Raw genomic sequence first — 20,693 nt, forward strand, 5'->3', positions numbered from 1 at the left:
ATTGAAATTGGACAGCATCGGGAGCACATGATTGTTCGGGGAGCCTCCCGACAAGGCAGATTAATGAAGTCAGGTGGTCAGACCTCCGAGAAAATATGAGTGGTGAGGCCGAGTGCATTGGAAGAAGGGAGACAGCTGAAGGCTAAAGCCTGCTAATTTTAAACTGAAGCCAAACATCTTGAATAAACAAAGCAAGACAGAGACATAAGCAGCCTGGACACACACGTGTGTTTTCGCCGGTGGGGGTGACACCTGCTCTTCCGGGAATGGGGAAAAGGGGCGGGGAGGGGCGGAGACCCCGCGCGGGGGCCAATCACGGGCCAGCACGAGATGGCTCTTTGTGATGTCAGGCTCCTCACGCGCAAGAGAAAAAGAACGCGAGCTTCCGGGCTCCGGGATACACGGATTCGGAGTGAGGTGGTCGAGCTGAGGCATATACCGAGGTGGCGGAGACGGTAAGGTACCTGTGTGTGTGCGCGCGCCTGCCAAGGCCCAGGCCCCGGCCGGGGGGGCGGGGTTAGGCCCAGGAGCCCGAACCCCGAGAGCTTCGGGAGGACGCGCTGTTTTGTCCCTGGCCTGGCCTGGCCCTTGCCGCCGGAGTGAGGGCCCTGGCTGAGCGGGGAGGCCTGAGCGCTCCAGTAGTCACCGGCCGTGCGCGGTGGGGTGGGGGGAGGAGGAGGAGGAGGAGGAAGGAGAGGCCTCCAGAGGCCCCGCTCTGTCCGGCACCGGCCGCTCCTCGGTCTGTTTGTGGCCTTTCTCGTATTCTCGATATTCACTTTTTCCCCAAATAAAAAAATCCAAGGTTCAAAAGTGAAGTTGGAAATATATCCACCGCTTCCCACTGGGGTATTGCCTGTTTGGGTTCGACGTGGGAGGTGGGGGAGAAGAGAGAGTCAGACACGAGTAGCCTGTGATCGACTGGGCTGTTTTCTATTCGCAATAACGTTCGTCATCCGGTGAATTGTGGGGCGCAGCAAAAGTTGTTTTGCTGCGCCCCACAAAACATGTCATAGACTGGGAAATACCCTGAACACCCTGGGCTGGGTGAATTGGCCGTACCACGTTACCCAGTGCTCAGGGGTTAGGACCTTGGGTGCATCAGTCAAGGGGGATGGGTGGGTTACACTGCGGAGGGTCGGTATGGGCTTATTGGGCCGAATGGCCTGTTCCCACACTGTAGGGAGTTTGTCTATCGGTCCGTTAAGTAAAATTTACGCTACTTTCTGTAGCGCTAGTACACCATGAGTCTCGAGAATCATCTTACCTGCACGAATACGATTTTTAAATCTATCGTTAACACGTTAGAAATAGTGACAATTGAGGCAAAATACAGCGAGTCCTGGTAATCTGAAACAGAACACCCGGGACCGGCAGCATCTGAGGAGCGCAGCAGTTAAAATTTCGAGTCCACTTTGGCACTTCACACCTGAAAAGTATTAGGGATTTTTATACCCGAGGCAGAAGCCCAGGGGCAAAAAGGTTAATTGTGCTGAAATATGTGACATGAGTGCACATTAAGGTGTAATGGGGAGAGAGTTAGTCCTCTCGTACTAACAGGACTGTATGAATAGCAGCTGTTTATGTCCCTGATCAGTCACATTGCAGCCTTGTGATGGTCAGAATTGAATGCTTTGATCCTTGTGATTTTTCCTGAGAAAATTTAGTTGGCATCTATTTAAAGATACATAACTCACCTTTTGCTATATGAGGAAACTATGCCACAGTGAAGTTATTAACCTAATGTCTGTCTTTAGTGCTATGTAATAAGTGGAGAATTAATTATTTTGATAACAATATGATTGTGGAATGAAAGATCCATGATGTGTATATAGCCTTGGTTTACTTCCGCACAAAATCAGACTGGTATTCCTCTTGTGGCTGTTTTTCTCTTTACAAATGCAAATTGTACTGATTATTGACTCAATGGTAGCCAGTTACTACTAAAATGGGTGTGTCCTAACAAAAGCAGAAGATTGCTGAACTTGTTTTGCTTGCTAGTCATATGACCTACTTGGTATACAGATACATGCCTCAAGTATATTTGGACATGGGTTTATGCACTGAGTCACCACTTGATAAAGGATTGTACTAAAAATACTGTTGTCATGGTGTATCTGCATTAGCACAGTTTTAAGCACAGCTGACTTCATAAAGATGAATGATATGGAGTACTTTTTAAGATGTTGTCTGGGTATTTTGAGTGACACTTCTCGTACCTAGTTAATTTAGAATTGATAATATTGAATCTAGCTTTGCACCATAAGCTGTATAGAGGCAATAGAGAATCTGCCCAGTTGAATGATATGGGAAGAGATGGTACACAATGTTGAAAGCTTGACAGATGTTGAATCACTGGTTTTCTGTATCTAATTGTTAAATGATGTGAAGCAAACCTGTGGTTTCAGTCTTCAACTAATTAAGGTTGATTCTTTCTTGGCACGATCTGGGTGGCACAGTGGTTAGCACTGCTGCCTCACAGCACCAGAGACCCGGGTTCATTTCCCGCCTCAGGCGACTTGCTGTGCAAACTCCATACAGTCATTTTTCCCCGTGTCTGCATGGGTTTCCTCCAGGTGCTCAGGTTTCCTCAGTCCAAAAATGTGCAGGTTAGGTGAATTGGCCATGCTAAATTGCCCGTAGTGTTACTAGAAGGGGTAAATGTAGGGGAATGGGTCTGGGTGAGTTGCGCTTCGGTGGGTTGGTGTGGACTTGTTGGGCCGAAGGGCCTGTTTCCACACTAAGTAATCTAAACTTTCAAAATGAAGGTAATTAACATCCCTCCTCCCTCATGTCAAACCTGAGTCCTTTCTACCCTCTTGAAAAAAGCTATTTCTGTGACCTAATGCTAATTTTTGTACAAAAGATCTCTAGTTAAATGACTTGTTTGAGAGCAATTGGTGAGGCAGTCAGAGCTGGATACTGAAACCTTTGTTTTTATCAGGTCAAACTTGTGTGATCATGAATTTGAGTTCTGAATTTCACTATTCAGATTTGGATGGAGAAATTACATATGAAAATCAATTCCAAAAAGTAATGACTTTTTAAACTTTTGCTGATTTGGTACAGTAGTTATACCTTGTACAAAAGGATTAATCCTAGCTATGGTGCCATGTTAATACAGTTGGTTACAATTGGTGCAATACAATGTAATTCACTATTTTTACATAGTGATTTTTACTTTTTGGCCTTGATAACCTGGTGTCCTTTTAGTTTCTGGACTGTTTATATTTTTCATTTTGTCTTGAATGAATTAGTTCTGGTTTAATTGCTGAACACAGGATTTTTAAATAGAATTTCCATGGTGTGGAAGTAGCCCATTGAGCCCATCAAGTCAACACTGATCCTCTGATCAGCATCCTAGCCAACATGGTAATTTTAAGATGCTAGTTGAGGTGGAGAGGCATCTTTCCCTCACCTAAACCTGTAATCTTGCATTTTCCCATGGTTAATCCAACTAGATGACAACATTCCTGAAAATTATGGTTAATTTAGCTTTGATAGTTCACTTAACTTGCAAATCCTTGACTGTGGGTTGAAACCAGAGGAAACTCATGCAGACACTGGAAGAATGTCTGTATGGAGTTTGCACAGATGCCCAAGGGTGGAATCGAACCTGGATTCCTGGCACTGAAGCAACAGTGCTAACCACTGAGTCACCATGACACTTATATGGGGCTTTTTATCAAAAGGAGATCTCCCTTAGTTGTGTGCTAAGCAATGGGGTTTTCTCAAAGGTAAGTAATGGCTCAATTTTCTTGCCTGGTGTGTTGTAGGAATCTTGTAGAGTAGTGCTAGTGTCATCCTGAGCTAGGAGATCGGAGTTTAAGTCCCACTGCTCCACAAGTGTGTAATAGCATCTGAGAAGCCTTCCTTTTAGGAAAGCAGTTATCTAGCTGGTGTATCAATACTGTACTTATCGTGGCAGTGTTTACTTGTGGTCCTAGCAATTTTCTCTAGAATAGGGAGCTGGTTGTCACCTGGCTTCCACTAGTAAAAGCAGAAGTCTACAAAATCAATGAATGCTTGGAGCCAACATGGTAATTTTAAGATGCCAGTTGAGGTGGAGAGGCAAGAGGTGATTTAAAAGTTGCTTGTGTGCAAGTTAGTTGAACAGATGAGAGAAATTGCTGAAACTTGAGGTCGCAGCAGCAATTGGTGATTCCAGTAGCATAGCAAGACTTAGTGTAACTTGGGATACTGATGCTAGAGGTTTGAGTGAAATTCCCTTTCTGAAATGAGGAAGCTAGTGAACATATTATCTGAATAATAGTGTAAAAGCTTAGATTGGGTTTTAGTAAGCTGGCTGCAATAAGAGCATCATGCTGGACTGATGGTGGTAGGTGGTGCTTTGAGAATACAACATCAGAATTTGAGCCCAGGGTCCAATGCAGCACTATAGTAACTTGTACTTTTTAATCCAGAGACCTTCCTTAGGAAGGATGTCATCAGGAGCATTGACCGTTTGTTTTTTTTTAAAACTCCAGGTGCCTAAGAACTATTGTTAGCTGATCTCTAGGAAATTGGTTCTCCCAGAGCTAGGTATCTATTACAGGTTGACAAGTAAGTTGCAGGGTCAATGAAGGTGTGGTAGATCTTGGCGTGCAATTTCACAATTGCTGCTCCTTCCCTCAGAACAAGATGAGAAATGGAGCCTGAGGATGGTTCTTTCTGGATTTCCTAATGCAAGGATCGTATAGTCATCTTGGCTGATGCTGTGCCCAGTTGGGAATAGTGTAACCTGATGAATGGAGTCAGTTGGGTGAGGCAATGCATCGAAGGACAGTTTTTATAGACTTTTCTGATCAGCCTGTTCAGATGTTACACACATCTGGAGCAAGTGTGGTGAGCTCAAGCCTCCTCCCTCAAAGGTAGGGATACTACTCCCAACAGTTCATACTCCCAGGTGGTCTTCCATCTAAGTACTCACCAGCTGAGTCTGCTTAGATTCAGATGTGTTGAGACTTCAACGCTGTCAAGGTTAAAGTGCATAGAATTGGGTTAGTGTGGTTCATAAAGCAATGTTGGAATTCAATATGACACAGTAGGTTGTCTCAAATCCATGCTGAAGAATCCCCAAAGAATTAAATCAGTCCCTGTCTTGTTTGATTTCCATTGTGATTTGAAATGTTTCCACATTCTTCACCTGCATTGAATTTTAAGTCATTGTCATTCCACATCTCTTGCCCAAAAATCTTAAATCCATTTCTCCTTTGCATTATCAGTTAATGAAGTGTTTTTGTCTTGTATAGCTGAGCCTGGTATGTTGTACTATGCACCTACCTTTTTAGACTATCCCATAATGGGATAGAGCAACCCAGTTTAATAATTAGGGGTCACCCATTTAAGTGCAAAGACTTGTTCTGGGGAGTTGTGGTTTGTTGGATCTTGGGAGGTCATGAAGGCTTGAACATGTTCAAGGTTGAATTATATTGTTCCAGGGAATGGAGGGGTCTAATGGTATTGAGTTGAGTCATAAACAACTGTCATTCTTACTAAATGAAGCAGGCTTGGAGGTGCCTACTCCTACAGTGTTTGCTCCAAGTGGAATAAACCCAGCTTTTCCAACATACTGTATTTGTTCCCTGGAAGCATTAGTCAAGTCTCTACTTTGCACCAACTTAAGAATATTTTTCCAGTGTACAGTACTGTAATTGGGGCCTAACCAGAACGCTAAATGTTTAGCATGTTTAATAATTAAACATGAAAGGGTTCAGGAAAGATTTACAAGAGTTGGAGGATTTGAGCTATAGGGAGAGCCTGAACAGGCTGGGGCTGTATTTCCTAGAGTGTCGGAGGCTGAGGGGTGACCTTAGGGGCTTAAAATCATGAGGGGCATGGATAGGATAAATAAAGTCTTTTTCCCTGAGGTCTGAGTCCAGAGCTAGAGGGCATAGGTTTAGGGTGAGGGGAAAGATATGAAAGATTCCCAAGGGGCCAAATTTGTGGGCGGCACGGTGGCACAGTGGTTAGCACTGCTGCCTCACAGCGCCAGAGACCCGGGTTCAGTTCCCCCCTCAGGCGACTGACTGTGGAGTTTGCACGTTCTCCCTGTGTCTGCGTGGGTTTCCTCTGGGTGCTCCGGTTTCCTCCCACAGTCCAAAGATATGCAGGGTCAGGTGAATTGGCCATACTAAATTGCCCGTAGTGTTAGGTAAGGGATAAATGTAGGGGTATGGGTGGGTTTCGCTTCGGCGGGTCGGTGTGGACTTGTTGGGCCGAAGGGCCTGTTTCCACACTGTAATCTAATCTAATCTAGTATAAATTCTCACGCATAGGGTGGTACAGGTATGGAATGAGTTGCCATAGGAAGTGGTGGAGGCTAGTACAATTGTAACATTTAAAAGGCATTTGGATGGGTATATGAATAGGAAGGGTTTGGAGGGATATTGACCGAGTGCTGGCAGGTGGGACTAGATTGGGTTGGGATATCTGGGTGGCATGGACGGATTAGACCGAAGGGTCTGTTTCCATGCTGTACATCTGACTCTGGAGTGTACATGTTGCAAATCAATGAGGATGTAATTTTCTACAGCTGCCTATGAATGGTAATGCATCATATCTAAAATATTTTAGATCCTTCTATTACATAACAATTTTAGATTCCCTTGCTGTGAGTAGTTTAAAGATTTGAACTCCCTTACCATATTCATGGAACAGATACCAAAGTTTTGTCAACTCCATTCAATGTCTGTCTTTTGTACCTGCAGTTTACCAATATGGCTCAAGAAACTAATCAAACTCAAGTGCCTATGCTGTGTTCAACTGGGTGTGGATTTTATGGAAATCCCAGGACAAATGGAATGTGTTCAGTATGCTACAAGGAACACCTACAAAGACAGCAAAGTGGTGGCCGTATGAGTCCAATAGGTAGGATTTAAATTGATTTTTTGTTTCTCCACTCCCAGGTACCACCTTGTGAAGTTATTGTAGCCCCAATTATAGTTGCTATTCCAAATTGGCCTGAATACAGTTACTAGTTGCCAAATTTAGATTGAGAAAACATTCCAGACAAGAAATTAGATTGACTTAATCTGGAAGAATGACAGGCAAAATTTTGTCCATAGGCATAAGAACAGAAATTAGACTATTTGGCGTCTGCTCTGCCATTCAATCATGGTTAAGTTTTTCAAATCCATTCTCTGCTTTCTTCCTGTAATCCTTGATCCCCTTGACACTCAAGAAGCTATCTGCCGCAGTCTTTAAATGTACTCAAATGACCCGGCTTTCTCTGCTTCTATGGCAATGAATTCCATGGATTCACCACTTTCTGGCAAACAAAGTTTCTCCTTATCTCCATTCTAAAAGGTCTTCCCTTACTGAGGCTGTGCCCTCTGGTCCTAGTCTCTCCTACCAACGGAAACATTTTTCCAACATCCACTCTGTCCAGGCCATTCAGTATTCTGTATGTTTAATTAGATTCTTCTCTTTCTCTCTCTTCTCTCCCCCCTTCCCCCCCCCCCCCCCCCCCCAACCCCCTCCTTTCATCCTTCTAAACTCTATTGAGTATAAACCTGGAGTCCTCAAATGTTCCTTGGACATTAAGATTTTAATTCCTGGGACCATTCTTGTTAACCTCCACTGAATACACTAAGCCAGTACATCCTGAGATATGGGACCCAACACTGCACATCACTCCAAATGTGGTCTGACTAGAGCTTCCAAAGTACATCTCTTTTTATATTAAAGATCTCTCAAAGTAAATGCCATTGTTGCATTTGCCTTCCTAACTATTGACTCAAGTTTATCTTGAGTGAATCATGGACTACAACTCCCAAGTCTTTGCACTTCAGACTTTTGAATTTTCTCCCCATTTAGAAAATAGCACATGCATCTTCTTACTACCAAAGTGCATGACCTCTTTTCCATGTTGTACGCCATCTTCTGCTGCTACTTCACCCACTCTTAACCTGTCCAAATCTTTTCTGCAGCCTCCACAGCACCTCAATGCTACCTGTCCCTCTACTTATCTTTATATTGTCAGCCAGAATGCCCTTGTTCCTTCATCTAGATCATTAATGTATAAAGTGAAAAGTTGTGGTCCCAACATTGAGCCTTGTGGGACACCACTTGTCACCAGCTGCCGTCCTGAGAAGGGGCCCTTTTATCCCCACTCTGTTTTCTGCCAGACAGCCAAGCTTCTATCCATGATAGCACCTTGCCTCTAGTACCATGGGCCCTTATTTTGCTTAGTAACCTCCTGTGCATTACTATGTCAAAGGCTGCCTTGATGTTCAGGTAGATAACGTCTATTAGCTTTCCTTGATCTAACCTGCTTGTTGTTTCCTCAAATTCTCAGATTTATCAGGCATCTCTTTCCCCTTGATGAAACCATGCTGACTTTGCCCTATTTTACCATACACTTGCAAGTATTCAGAAATATCATTCCCCTCAATGGATTTTAGGATCTTACCCACAACCAAAATTAGGCTAATTGGTCTGTAATTTTCCAACTCTTGCCTTACTCCTTTACTTTAAATAGGGGTGACATGTTAGTGGGTTTTTTTAGTCGTGAGCCCTTTCTAATTCAAGCGATTCCTGAACGATCACCATTAACACCTCCAATATCTTGTCAGCTATCTCATTTTAGTACACTTGGTCTAGGTGATGTATCCACCTTCAGACCATTCAGTTTTTCTAGCAACTTCTCCTTGGTGATGGCCAACATACTCAGCTCTGCCCCCTCACTAATTGAATTTTTGGGAAGACCCATGTCTTCCACTGAAGACTGATGTGAAGTAATTATTCAGTCCCTCAGCCATTTCTTGTCTCCCACTCCTTCAGTGTAATATTCACAGGGCCCAATGTCATTTTTGCCCTTTATATATCTAAAGAAGCTCTTGTAGTCTTTGCTATGTTACTGGCTAGCTTACCTTCATTTTAACCTTTTTTTTGTTGCTGCCTGGTCTCAAGCTTCCCAATACCCTGGTTTCCCACTGCCCTTTGCCTTGTATGCTTTCTCTCTTTGCTTTAATGATATCCCTGACTTCTCTAGTCAGTCGTGGTTGCCTCATCCTCCCTGTACCATGCTGCTTTTTCTTCTGGCTGAATCTGCCATATCTTCTGAATTACTTCCAGAAACACCTGTCATTGCTGTTCCATGTCTTTCCTGTTAGGCTACTCTGCCAGTCAATTCTCCCCAGCTCCTGCCTCACATCTGCAGTTGCCTTTATTCAGCTGTAAATCACTTATCTCTGATTCTATCCTCCCCCTCAAATTGTAGAGTAAATTCTTACATTATATTCTTACCTTGGATCTCCTTTCTTCTTTGCTATAAGAACAGCAATCCCTTCTAGGCTTTTGGTAGTCTCCTTTTGAGTTCCTTATACTATTGTGAGCATAACTCTCTCGTGAATGAACTATTTCAAATTATCACCAAACATTAAAGCATTAGTTATCTTAATTTCTAGATTGTGAAACTAGCCATATTTCATGTGAAAGTTTTGAATTTTGTTCTGTGGCTTTTTACAACGAAATGTTTCTTTACATAATTAATACAACCTGTAAGTTGTCAGTTGACATTCTCAAATGTAGCAGTGGGCATATAATGCCAGATCAAAGTAGAATGTTCTCCAAAACTAACATTTTGCTGCAGCCTGTCAGCAACAGACCTAATGAATGGAAATTAAAAGTAAGCCCTGTACATGAAGTAGCCATTGTCGAAACTAAGCTAGGCAGTTCTTTAAAGCTTTCAATTACTTTGATTCCCTGGGCATTTACTACACTTCTCAGGGTGTCACTTAACTTTGTTCAGTACTTTGCGCATGGAGGCTGGGAAAAAAGTGCTGGAGCAGTGGTGCAAAAATCACTTTTCAATGTTTAAAAAAAATTGTGCTAAACAAAATACCAAAGTTTGGGAGAAGATTTGTAGCTCGGGTGCTCGTTGTTGTGGTTCTGTTCGCCGAGCTGGAAATTTTTGTTGCAAACGTTTCGTCCCCTGTCTAGGTGACATCCTCAGTGCTTGGGAGCCTCCTGTGAAGCGCTTCTGTGGTGTTTCCTCCGGCATTTATAGTGGCCTGTCCCTGCCGCTTCCGGTTGTCAGTTTCAGCTGTCCGCTGTAGTGGCCGGTATATTGGGTCCAGGTCGATGTGTTTGTTGATGGAGTTTGTGGATGAGTGCCATGCTTCTAGGAATTCCCTGGCTGTTCTTTGTTTCACTTGCCCTATAATGGTAGTGTTGTCCCAGTCGAATTCATGTTGCTTGTGGTCTGCGTGTGTGGCTACTAAGGATAGCTGGTTGTGGTGTTTCGTGGCTAGTTAATATACCGGCCACTACAGCGGACAGCTGAAACTGACAACCGGAAGCGGCAGGGACAGGCCACTATAAATGCTGGAGGAAACACCACAGAAGCGCTTCACAGGAGGCTCCCAAGCACTGAGGATGTCACCTAGACATGGGACCAAACGTTTGCAACAAATATTCCCAGCTCGGCGAACAGAACCACAACAAAATACCAAATGCCAGAAATACTCTGGTTAGGGAATATCAAAGTTGGTACTTCAAATTGATCAGAACTGGAAATAAAGTTTGTGTAACTGCTTTAAGCAAGTAAAAAAACAAGAAAAAGATCTGATGGAAGGAAAGTGAGATAACAACCCTCTTAAAGATGGTCTCGATGACCACTGCAATTTGCCTGTGCCCTGTGGGGTCAGTTTCATTCCACTTTGGAGTATTGCATCCACTTGTCGCAAAACCTGATGTTAAACTTATTTTTCACTGGTTTGGTGTACATGATTCATAAATGGCATGTTTATATATAACCGATCCTATTTCAGGAAACAAGCTCATGCCTGACCCCTGCCACACTTCTCGTGGCTAGCTTTTCATTTTGTTAGTGTCAACAAGAAATTGCAACAGCTACTGATTTTTTTGTTTTCAATCCTTAGGTACAGCTAGTAATTCTAATAGTTCCAACTCTGACTTTGCTCACATCCAGCGAACAGAGAGCTTTAAATCTGAAGGAGCCTCCATCAATGTAAATGTCAAAACACAGTAAGTCTAAATGACACCTTGCAAGTGCTTGCCAGTTTTTGCCTGATGGGATATTATTTGAGCCTTCCTTAAATGACTGTGTAGATCACATGCACATCTATTAAACCAAGGCTCAGTTTTCGTCACATTGTGTTTAGGGCTATAATAGCTCAGTTGGATGTAATATTTTTAGCTTTATACCCCTAAACCTGTAAGTTTAATCTCTCATGCATAAGATCACGCAGGCAGTATGTTTAACTGAATGAATAGAATGGATTGTATTGTACCAGGGATTCAATTTCAATTCTACATAAGTCAAGCCCTATTTTGGAAGTGTGCACTACTACTCGTGGAAACACAATACTCATAGTCAGATGTACAGCATGGAAACAGATCCTCTGATCCACCTTACCAATACTGACCAGATATTCTAACCTAATCTAGTCCTGTTTACCAGCACTTGGCCCATATCCCTCAACCCTTCCTATTCATATCCATCCAGATGCCTTTTAAATTGTGTAATTGTACTAGCCTCCTCCACTTCCTCTGGTATTCATTTCAAACATTCACCACCTCCTGGAAAAAATTGCCCCTTAGTCCCTTTTTAAACTTTTCCCCTCTCCCTAATCCGATGCTCTCTAGTTCTGGACTCCCTACCCCAGGGAAAAAGCCTTGTCTGTTTATCCTATCTATGCCCCTTGTGATTTCATAAAGCTCCTAAGGTACCCCTCAGCCTCTGACACTCCAGGGAAAACAGTCCCAGCCCTTTCAGCCCCTCCCTAAAGCTCAAATCTTCCCTCCCTGGCAACATCCTTGTAAATCTTTTCTGAATTCTTTTAAGCTTTACAACATCTTCTGATGAGAGGGAGACCAAAATGGCATGAAATATTCCAAAAGTGGCCTAACCAATGTCCTGCAGTGCTGCAACATTACCTCAACTCCTATACTCTATGCTCTGGCCAATAAAGGAAAGCATAACAAACACCAGTGCTGTACCTGCAAATCCATATTGCATATCCTTTTTGTTTTAAAACCTTTTAAGTGAAATCAAGCTTATTCTATAGGTTATTGGTTACAGTCAATCACTGTAATCTTCAGGAACCTTGCAATATGTAAAATGGTTTTGGAGATACTCCGACCTATCACCCTCACCTTGACCTCTTTCCACCTATCAAATTTCCAACGCCCCTCCTCCAAGTCCCTCCTCCCTACCTTTTATCTTCTCCTGCTGAACACTCTCTGCTCATTCCTGAAGAAGGGCCTGTGCCCGAAACGTCGAATCTCCTGTTCCCTGGATGCTGCCTGACCTGCGCTGTTCCAGCAATAAAGTTTCAACTTTGATCTCCAGCATCTGCAGTCCTCACTTTCTCCTTGGAGATAAATCCTGCAAAGTTGAAAGCAGTGAGCCAGCCTGCTGTCAGTTCTGCTTTCCCTATGTCAAAGTTATATCATGAATTTATAAACAAATTGTTTATGATTGGATTATAGGAAGCTGGTTTTAAGTCATCCCATTTAGGGTTGCTGCACAGCAGAGTGAAGCAGTCTTCTTTTACAGGTGGAAAACAGATTTAAAATGTACAAATGAAGCAAGGATGATTGTCATACAGCAAGTTATTAGGGTATGGAATGCACTATCTGGAAACGATGGAAGCAAGTTCAGAGGAAGTATTCCAGATTGCACTGAGTGGCTTATTTGGATAGTAATGTGTCAAAATGCAGGAGGTTGATTGAGATAATGAGCTGATGCAAGTATGATCAGGTGAAAGGTCACCTGCACTGTAATGGTTTTCTTTTACCATCTGTTTAAAGTCACCACCTCCTGGGTAGTGGCTAGAATGGCACAGGTCCTATAGCTGTAATTAATGGAACACAAGAGGATCACTGTACTTGTATCCATACCAGAGCAGCCAGCCATCTCCATGACAGCCCCAGACAAAATACTGCAGCTGCCCCACTGCCATGAGCTCAAAGATACCAAGGAGTAACTGCAAGCCAGTCAGGAATACCAAGAAGTGAACTACAGCCCCTGTCATCCACCCCAGCAAACACCCTGGATGCAGCTCCCCTTTGCATTTGGTTTTGCTAAGTAAATTATTCACTTCCTTTGAAAATTTTAACAATTTCTACCAGTAAGACTTTGAAGTACTGTATTTCAATTTGAACGCTATAGTTTTAAGTGTTTTGAGGTCAATCCTGCAGACTTGACTCCTGTTTTTCCATTAGTCCCTGTGGAACCGGTGCTTATGAAGAGTCTCTATTTTGAGTTGCTCAAATCTGATTGAGGACACCTTGCAGATATAGTTCCAGTCCCAAGATGCACAGTTAAAATGCAATAAAACTGCAGAATTTTTTTGAAAAATGTGGATCAAATGGCAGTAACAATAGAAAATTCCTTCATTTTAATAGTGCTAATAGATTTTTGTTTTTGCAGGTTTTTCTTTTGAGAACTAAACTAATTATCCTGATGTATCTTTCTGCTTGGCAGAAGCATGTCTGGATCAACCTTGCCTGTGACGCAGCAGATGACTGAAATGAGTATTTCCAGAGAGGAAAAGGAGACAGAAGTTCAGTTGGCAGAGCCAGGTAATTTTTTTAACCACTAAACATCTTGAAGAAACAATTTCTTCCTTATCAATGCTTGAAGAGGTTCTTGCAAAACATGGTGTTCAGTATGGCCCATAGAAGAACTGATTTTCATTTTGAAATGGCAGCAGATCAGTTTGGGAGAATTGATGCTTTTGTACAGATGTGGAAACAGCTGTAGAGTTTCAGTTTGAAGGGTGAGATGATTAAGTACATTCCTTCTGTAGCCCCTTTTTTTTCTTGTGGGGGTGTTGGTGGATGTCCTCTCCAGGAGAAAGTAGAAGCAGTTTGAGTTTACTAAGATTAAATAGCTTGCACTACCTTCAGTCAAATAATCAAAACTTTCCCTGATCTAAACAGTCAAACTACCCACAGTTACTTTTGGGCAAACTTCAGAATGGGTCACATTCCTGATTTTATACTTCAGAACCTTTTGTTGCTTAAATTTAGGCTAAATCTCTTAAACCTCAATTTATTATGGAGGCTTTCACTCAAGAATTTAGAATGGGACTTAGTCTCATGTGACCTTTAGAAGTTTATAAGATCACAAGGAGCATGGATAGGGTAAAGAGACAAGCCTTTTCCCCTGGGATGGGGGAAGTCCCTAACTACAGGACATAAGTTAGGATGAGGAGAAAGATATAAAAGGGACCCAAGGGGCAACTTTTTCCCCCCACTGTGGTGCATGTATGGAATGAGCTGTCAGAGCAAGTGGTGGAAGCTAGTACAACTATAATACTTAAAAGGCATCTGGATGGGTATATGAATAGGAAAGGTTCAGAGGGATCTGGGCCAATTGCTGGCAAATAGCACTAGATTAGGTTAGGATAGTGTCAGCATGGATGAATTGGACTGAAGGGTCTGTTTCTATGCTGTACATCTGACTCAAGCCAGCTTCTTACAGGGTTGAAGTAGTTTTCATTTTGGGGAATTTGAAACTTGAAAGCAGTCTCCAAAAGTGGTCTTGTATTATACTGTAGTCAGAGAACCTTTCACTGGCTGCAAATATTTTAATTCTTGACTGGACTTAATTTCAAGGACTTGAGCATATGGAAGCAGGTGGGTAATTGGTATGAACTGAAGACTTGCCAAGATCATACTGAGTAACAATGCAGCCTCAAGGGGTCTGTTTATTTTCTGTCCTTGCTGGCCTTGATCCTGAACATGTCAAGTTTTTTTCGATACTTACATGTTTGTCCAGTCCTAAACTTTTCTATCACTATCTTCTGAACAACCTTTTCATCTAGCTATCTAGAACAATACTTATAGCTTCTTACCAATCCCTTTTCTAAAGCTTTATCAATAGCTAAGTATTTGATATGCATTTGTTCTTTGTTAGGTCTCGCTCAAGGTGTCTGCACATCATAGTATTGTTTTTCTATTCAATATGTACTCAAGCTTTAAAACAACCAGAGTTGGTTTGCAGCAGCTTTTTTTTGGTTGGGCTGGATTGTGACATTGTCACTTTAATGTTACTGCTAAATGGAAAATGCTTCGTACCAACATGACTGCAGTGTATACCATGTTTGGGACCCACTCTTCAATATGCCTACCTTCATTGTATAAGAAAAAATGATGGAACATCAATTGAACTTTGAATTTTCCTTCTGCAAATATGGATAATCAGGGTAATACTTAAGGAGTAAATGTAGTTATTTGATATAGATGTTTATAACCAATTGATATAATGTGAATAACCTACTTGTGTTTAGTTATAGCACAACCATCTGCCCTACCTGCACCAGCTAGTACATCAGGGAGTGAAGATAAATTGCTAGAGGTACCCCGTCCAAAGAAGAATAGGTGTTTTCAGTGCAGGAAAAAAGTTGGTCTTACAGGTGAGTTTATAAAGCGCTAAACTGAAGTGTTTGCATTTGTAAGTGCCAACAAATTTGCAGCTGGTTGGTTTATAGACTTTGCTATGACTCCAGTGTCCTCCTCACCATAATATTTCATATGAAGAAAAATATGAAGAAATCTGTCACTTTACATTTGTCCCATGGCATCTACAATCCTATACCGGCAATATATTATGGATAAAAGTATTGAGTGGGAGATGAAATAGGCCACTTGACCCATTGAGTCTGCTTTAATTCCGTGAGCTCATGGTTGATGTAATCCTCATTCCACTTTTCTGCCTTTCCCTGTAATTCTGGGTTCTCTTGCCGAGTTAAACTATCTTCACCTTGGGTTAAGTATATTCAGTCTTTTTATTTTGCAGTAAAGGATTTGAGATTCACTGCCCTTGAGGGGAGAGGGGGAATTCTCCTAACTTCTTATAGTGACTGGATACACATTATCCTCCAGCCCTAGATTTCTCTCACCAGGGGAAATAGGTTCCTTAAATTGGCCTCAGACTGTTCACAGTATTCCAGCTAGTGGCTTGTATAGCTTTAGCAAGCCATCCCTTTGACACTTTCTCCTTTGACTTCAAAGCTAATATTCTGTTTCCCTTTCCTATTGCCTGCTAAGCTTTCTACAATCCTTCCACAATATTCATCTCTTGTTCTTACCTCACTTTTCCACTTTACATTGAGCAAAAACCCTGGCAGATACACTTATTCATATCCCTCTGCAGACTCTCATCCCATACTTTCTTTCTGACCTATTGTCATCTGCAAACCTGGCAATAGTATATTAGACCATAAGAGGATCAGAAGCTGGGCCATTCAGCCCACTAAGTCCTGCCATTCAATTATGCTGATAATGTCCCAACCCCATTCTCTATTTTCTCTAATTGTTGGTCCCCTTGACAATCAAGAACCTATCTATCTTCAATATATTTAAGACCTGGCCTCCACAGCTTCCTGTGGAAATGAATTCCATAGATTCACCACTCTGACTGAAGGTTCTCCTTGTCTCTGTGCTAAAGGGTCTTCCTTTACTCTAAGGCTGTGCCCTTGTGTCCTAGTCTTTCCTGCTAATGGAAACATCTTCCCAATGTCCACTCTGTCCAGGCCTTTGGGTATTCTGGTTTCAGTTAGAGCACCCTCATCCTTTTTTTTTTTAACTCAAAGTATGGACTCAGTCCTCAAACGTTCCTCATTTATGTTAAGCCTTTTATTCCTGCAGTCATTCTCTTTCCAGGGCCGGTACATCTTTCCTGAGGCATGGACCCAAAATTGCTCAACTCCAAATGTCTGACCAGTGCCTCTTAAAGCCTCCAATTCATTACTGCTTTTATATTCTAGTGCTGGCTTTGCTAACTACTGACTTAACCTACAAGTTTGAAAATCTTGGACTACCAAGTCCCTTTGTGCTTCAGACTTGAGTTTTCTCCACATTAGAAAACTGCACATGCCTCTTACTAGCAAAGTGCAGATCTTTCCCACAATGTATTGTCCTCCTTTACCCACTTCTTAACCTGTCCAAATCCTTCTGCAGCCTCTCTGCCTCCTCTATACTTGTTCCTCTGTCTATCTTTACATCTGCAAACTTAGCTAGAATGCCCTTGATCCTTCATCTAATCATTCATGTGTAAAGTGAAAAGTTGTCCCAACACTGACAATGGCATTCTGCAACAGTGATCAGCTGCCATCCTGAGAAGGGTCCTTTCAGCCCAGAGTTCTGCCAATCTTCTATCCATGCTGTACCTTGCCTCTAGCACCATGGACTCTTGGCTTACTCAACAATCTCATGTGGCACCTTGTCAAAGTCTTGAAGTGCAAGTGGATAACATTCATTGGCTCTCCATGGTATATCCTCAAATTCCAGCAGATTTGTCAGGCATGACCTTCCCTTGATGAAACTATGCTGACTTTGCCCCATTTTACCATGTACTTCCAAGCATTCAGAAATCCCATTCTTCACAATGGACTCAAATCTTATCCAGAGCTGAGGTTAGGCTAATTGTCCTGTAATTTGTCTTTTGCCTTACTCCCTCCTTTAACAAGGGCATTACATTACTGATTTTTCAGTCCTCTGGGACTATCCCTGACTCTAGTGATTCCCAAAAGATCACTTAAGACCTCCACGAGCTCTAGCTATCTTCTCCCAAACTCTGGGCTGTAATCTCTGATCCAGGCGATTTAGGCCTTTTTTCAGTTTTTTTTTTTTAGCACCACATTAGTGATGGCCATACTGACCTTTGCCCCCCCCACTTTCTGTTGTTTTCTTGTAGGCTTCCCATTGCCACATTGCTTTCTTTCGCTTTTATTCTGTCCCTAATTTGTCAGGCATGGTTGCCTCATCCTTCCTTAGTATGCTGCTTTTTCCAAGGGATGAGTTTTTGCTGTATCTCTAATTTAGAGTCCGATGTACAGCATGGAAACAGACCCTTCGGTCCAACCTGTCCATGCCAACCAGATATCCCAATCCAGTCCCACCTGCCAGCACTTGGGCCATATCCCTCCAAACCCTTCCTATTCATCAACCCATCCAAGTGCCTATTAAATGTTGCAATTGTACCAGCCTCCACCACATCCTTTGGCAGCACATTCCATACACGTACCACCCTCTGCATGAAAAAGTTGCCCCGTAGGACTTTTTTTTTATTCCCCACCCTAAACCTATGCCCTGTAGTTCTGGACCCCCACCCCCCCTCAGAAAAGACTTTGCCTATTTATCCTATCCATGCCCCTCAATTTTGTAAACCTCTAAGGCCACCTCTCAACCTCCGACACTCCAGGGAAAACAGCCCCAGCCTGTTCAGCCTCTCCCTATAGCTCACATCCTCCAACCCTGGCAACATCCTTGTAAATCTTTTCTGAACCCTTTCAAGTTTCACCACATCTTTCCGATAGGAAGGAGACCAGAATTGCACGCAATATTCCAACAGTGGCCTAACCAATGTCCTGGTAAAAAGCCGCAACATGACCTCCCAATTCCTGTACTCAATACTCTGACCAATAAAGGAAAGCATACCAAATGCCGCCTTCACTATCCTATCTACCTGCAACTCCACTTTCAAGGAGCTATGAACCTGCACTCCAAGGCCTCTTTGTTCAGCAACACACCGTAGGACCTTACCATTAAGTGTATAAGTTCTGCGAAGATTTGCTTTCCTAAAATGCAACACCTCGCATTTATCTGAATTAAACTCCATCTGCCATTTCTCAGCCCATTGGCCCATCTGGTCCAGATCCTGTTGTATCTGAGGTAACCCTCTTCGCAGTCCACTACACCTCCAATTTTGGTGTCCTCTGCAAACCTACTAACTGTACCTCTTATGCTTGCATCCAAATCATTTATGTAAATGACAAAGTAGAGGACCCAGCACTGATCCTTGTGGCACTCCACTGGTCACAGGCCTCCAGTCTGAAAAACAATCCTCCACCACCACCCTCTGACTTCTACCTTTTTTGAGCCAGTTCTGTATCCAAATGACTAGTTCTCCCTTTATTCCATGAGATCTAACCTTGCTAATCAGTCTCCCATGGGGAACCTTGTGAAACAATTTACTGAAGTCCATATAGATCACATCTACCACTCTGCCCTCATCAATCCTCTTTGTTACTTCATCAAAAAACTCAATCAAGTTTGTGAGACATGATTTCCCATGCACTAAGCCATGTTGACTATCTAATCAAATCTTGCCTTTCCAAATACATGTCCCTCAGGATTCCCTCCAACAACTTGACCACCACCGAGGGTCAGGCTCACTGGTCTATAGTTCCCTGGCTTGTCTTTACCGCTCTTCTTCAACAGTGGCACCACGTTTACCAACCTCCTGTCTTCCGGCATCTCACCTGTGACTATCGATGATACAAATATCTCAGCAAGAGGCCCAGCAATCACTTCTCTAGCTTCCCAGAGTTCTTGGGTACACCTGGTCAGGTCCTTGGGATTTATCCACCTTTAACCGTTTCAAGAAATCCAGGACTTCCTCCTGTGATCTGGACATTTTGCAAGACGTCGCCATCTATTTCCCTACAGTTTAATCTTCCATACCCTTTTCCAGAGTGAATACTCATATTCATGTAGTATCTCCCCCATTTTCTGTGGCTCCACACAAAGGCTGCTTTGCTGATCTTTGAGGGGCCCTATTTTCTCCCTAGTTACCCTTTTGTCCTTAATATTTGTAAAAACCCTTTGGCAAATAGCATTGGATTCTCCTTAATTCTATCTCAATCCCCTTTTTGCCCTCCTGATTTTCCTCTTGTATACTCCTTTATAATCTTTTAAGGATTCACTCAATCTCTCCTGTCTATACCTTCTTAACCAAACCCTCAATTTCTTTAGTCATCCAGCATTCCCTATACCTACCAGCCTTCCCCTTCACCCTGACAGGAATATACTTTCTCTGTATTCTTGTTATCTCATTTCTGAAGCTTCCCATTTTCCAGCTGTCTCTTTACCTGCAAACATCTGCCTCCAATAAGCTTTTGAAAGTTCTTGCCTATTACTGTCAAAATTGGCCTTTCTCCAATTTAGAACTTCAACTTTTAGATCTAGTCTATCCTTTCCCATCACCATTTTAAAACAAATAGAATTATGGTCGCTGGCCCCAAAGTGCTCCCCCACTGACACCTCAGTCACCTGCTCTGCCTTATTTCCCAAGAGTAGTCAAGTTTTGTACTTTCAGTATGTGGATGTATCTACTAGAGAATCAGAAAACTGTCTTATACGCACTTAAATTCCTCTCCATCTAAACCTTTAACACTCTGGCAGTCCCAGTTGATGTTTGGAAAGTTAAAATCCCCTACCATAACTACCCTATTATTCTTACAAATAGCTGAGATCTTACAAGTTTGCTTCTGAATTTCCCTCTGACTATTCTGTAACTTTGTTGAAAAACAACATTGGTTAGGCCACTATTAGAATACTGCATGCAGTTCTAGTCTCAATGCTATAAGAAGGTTGTGAAAGTTGAAAGGGTTCAGAAAAGATTTGCAAAATCTTTGCAATTACAACACTTTTTTTTTTTAAAACCCATTTGAATGGGTATATGAATAGGAAGGGTTTAAAGGGTTATGGGCCAAACCCTGGCAAATGCAGCTAGATTTATTTAAGATATCTGGTCAGCATGGACCCGAAGGGTCTGTTTCTGTGCTGTGTATCTCCATGACTCTAACTGAACTATTCGATTTGAAATAATTAGCACAGAAGTAAACTTTCAACACACAGGTTCTGTGCTATCGGAATATGGATATGCATGTGAGCTTAATTCTTCCTACTGAGGAAAATCCAGTTACCAGGGGAAG

At 42.5% G+C, this 20,693-nt stretch overlaps 1 protein-coding gene across 2 annotated transcripts in view; it reads left to right on the plus strand.

The window, feature by feature from the left end:
* The first annotated feature begins 344 nt into the window (after positions 1-344).
* Positions 345-20,693, plus strand: part of zfand5a (zinc finger, AN1-type domain 5a) — a 28,724-nt gene continuing 8,375 nt past the window's right edge. For both annotated transcript variants that reach the window (XM_043712062.2, XM_043712071.2), the window contains exons 1-5: positions 345-455; positions 6,708-6,867; positions 10,884-10,989; positions 13,454-13,551; positions 15,264-15,389. In XM_043712062.2, the coding sequence (XP_043567997.1) occupies positions 6,717-6,867; positions 10,884-10,989; positions 13,454-13,551; positions 15,264-15,389 (481 nt within the window). In that variant the 5' untranslated portion in view covers positions 345-455; positions 6,708-6,716. The remainder of the gene's footprint in view (positions 456-6,707; positions 6,868-10,883; positions 10,990-13,453; positions 13,552-15,263; positions 15,390-20,693) is intronic.

The sequence above is a fragment of the Chiloscyllium plagiosum genome, unplaced genomic scaffold, assembly GCF_037043375.1.
Source record: "Chiloscyllium plagiosum isolate Xiang-an unplaced genomic scaffold, Cpla_swu_hap1 HiC_scaffold_2, whole genome shotgun sequence".
Lineage (NCBI taxonomy): Eukaryota > Metazoa > Chordata > Chondrichthyes > Orectolobiformes > Hemiscylliidae > Chiloscyllium > Chiloscyllium plagiosum.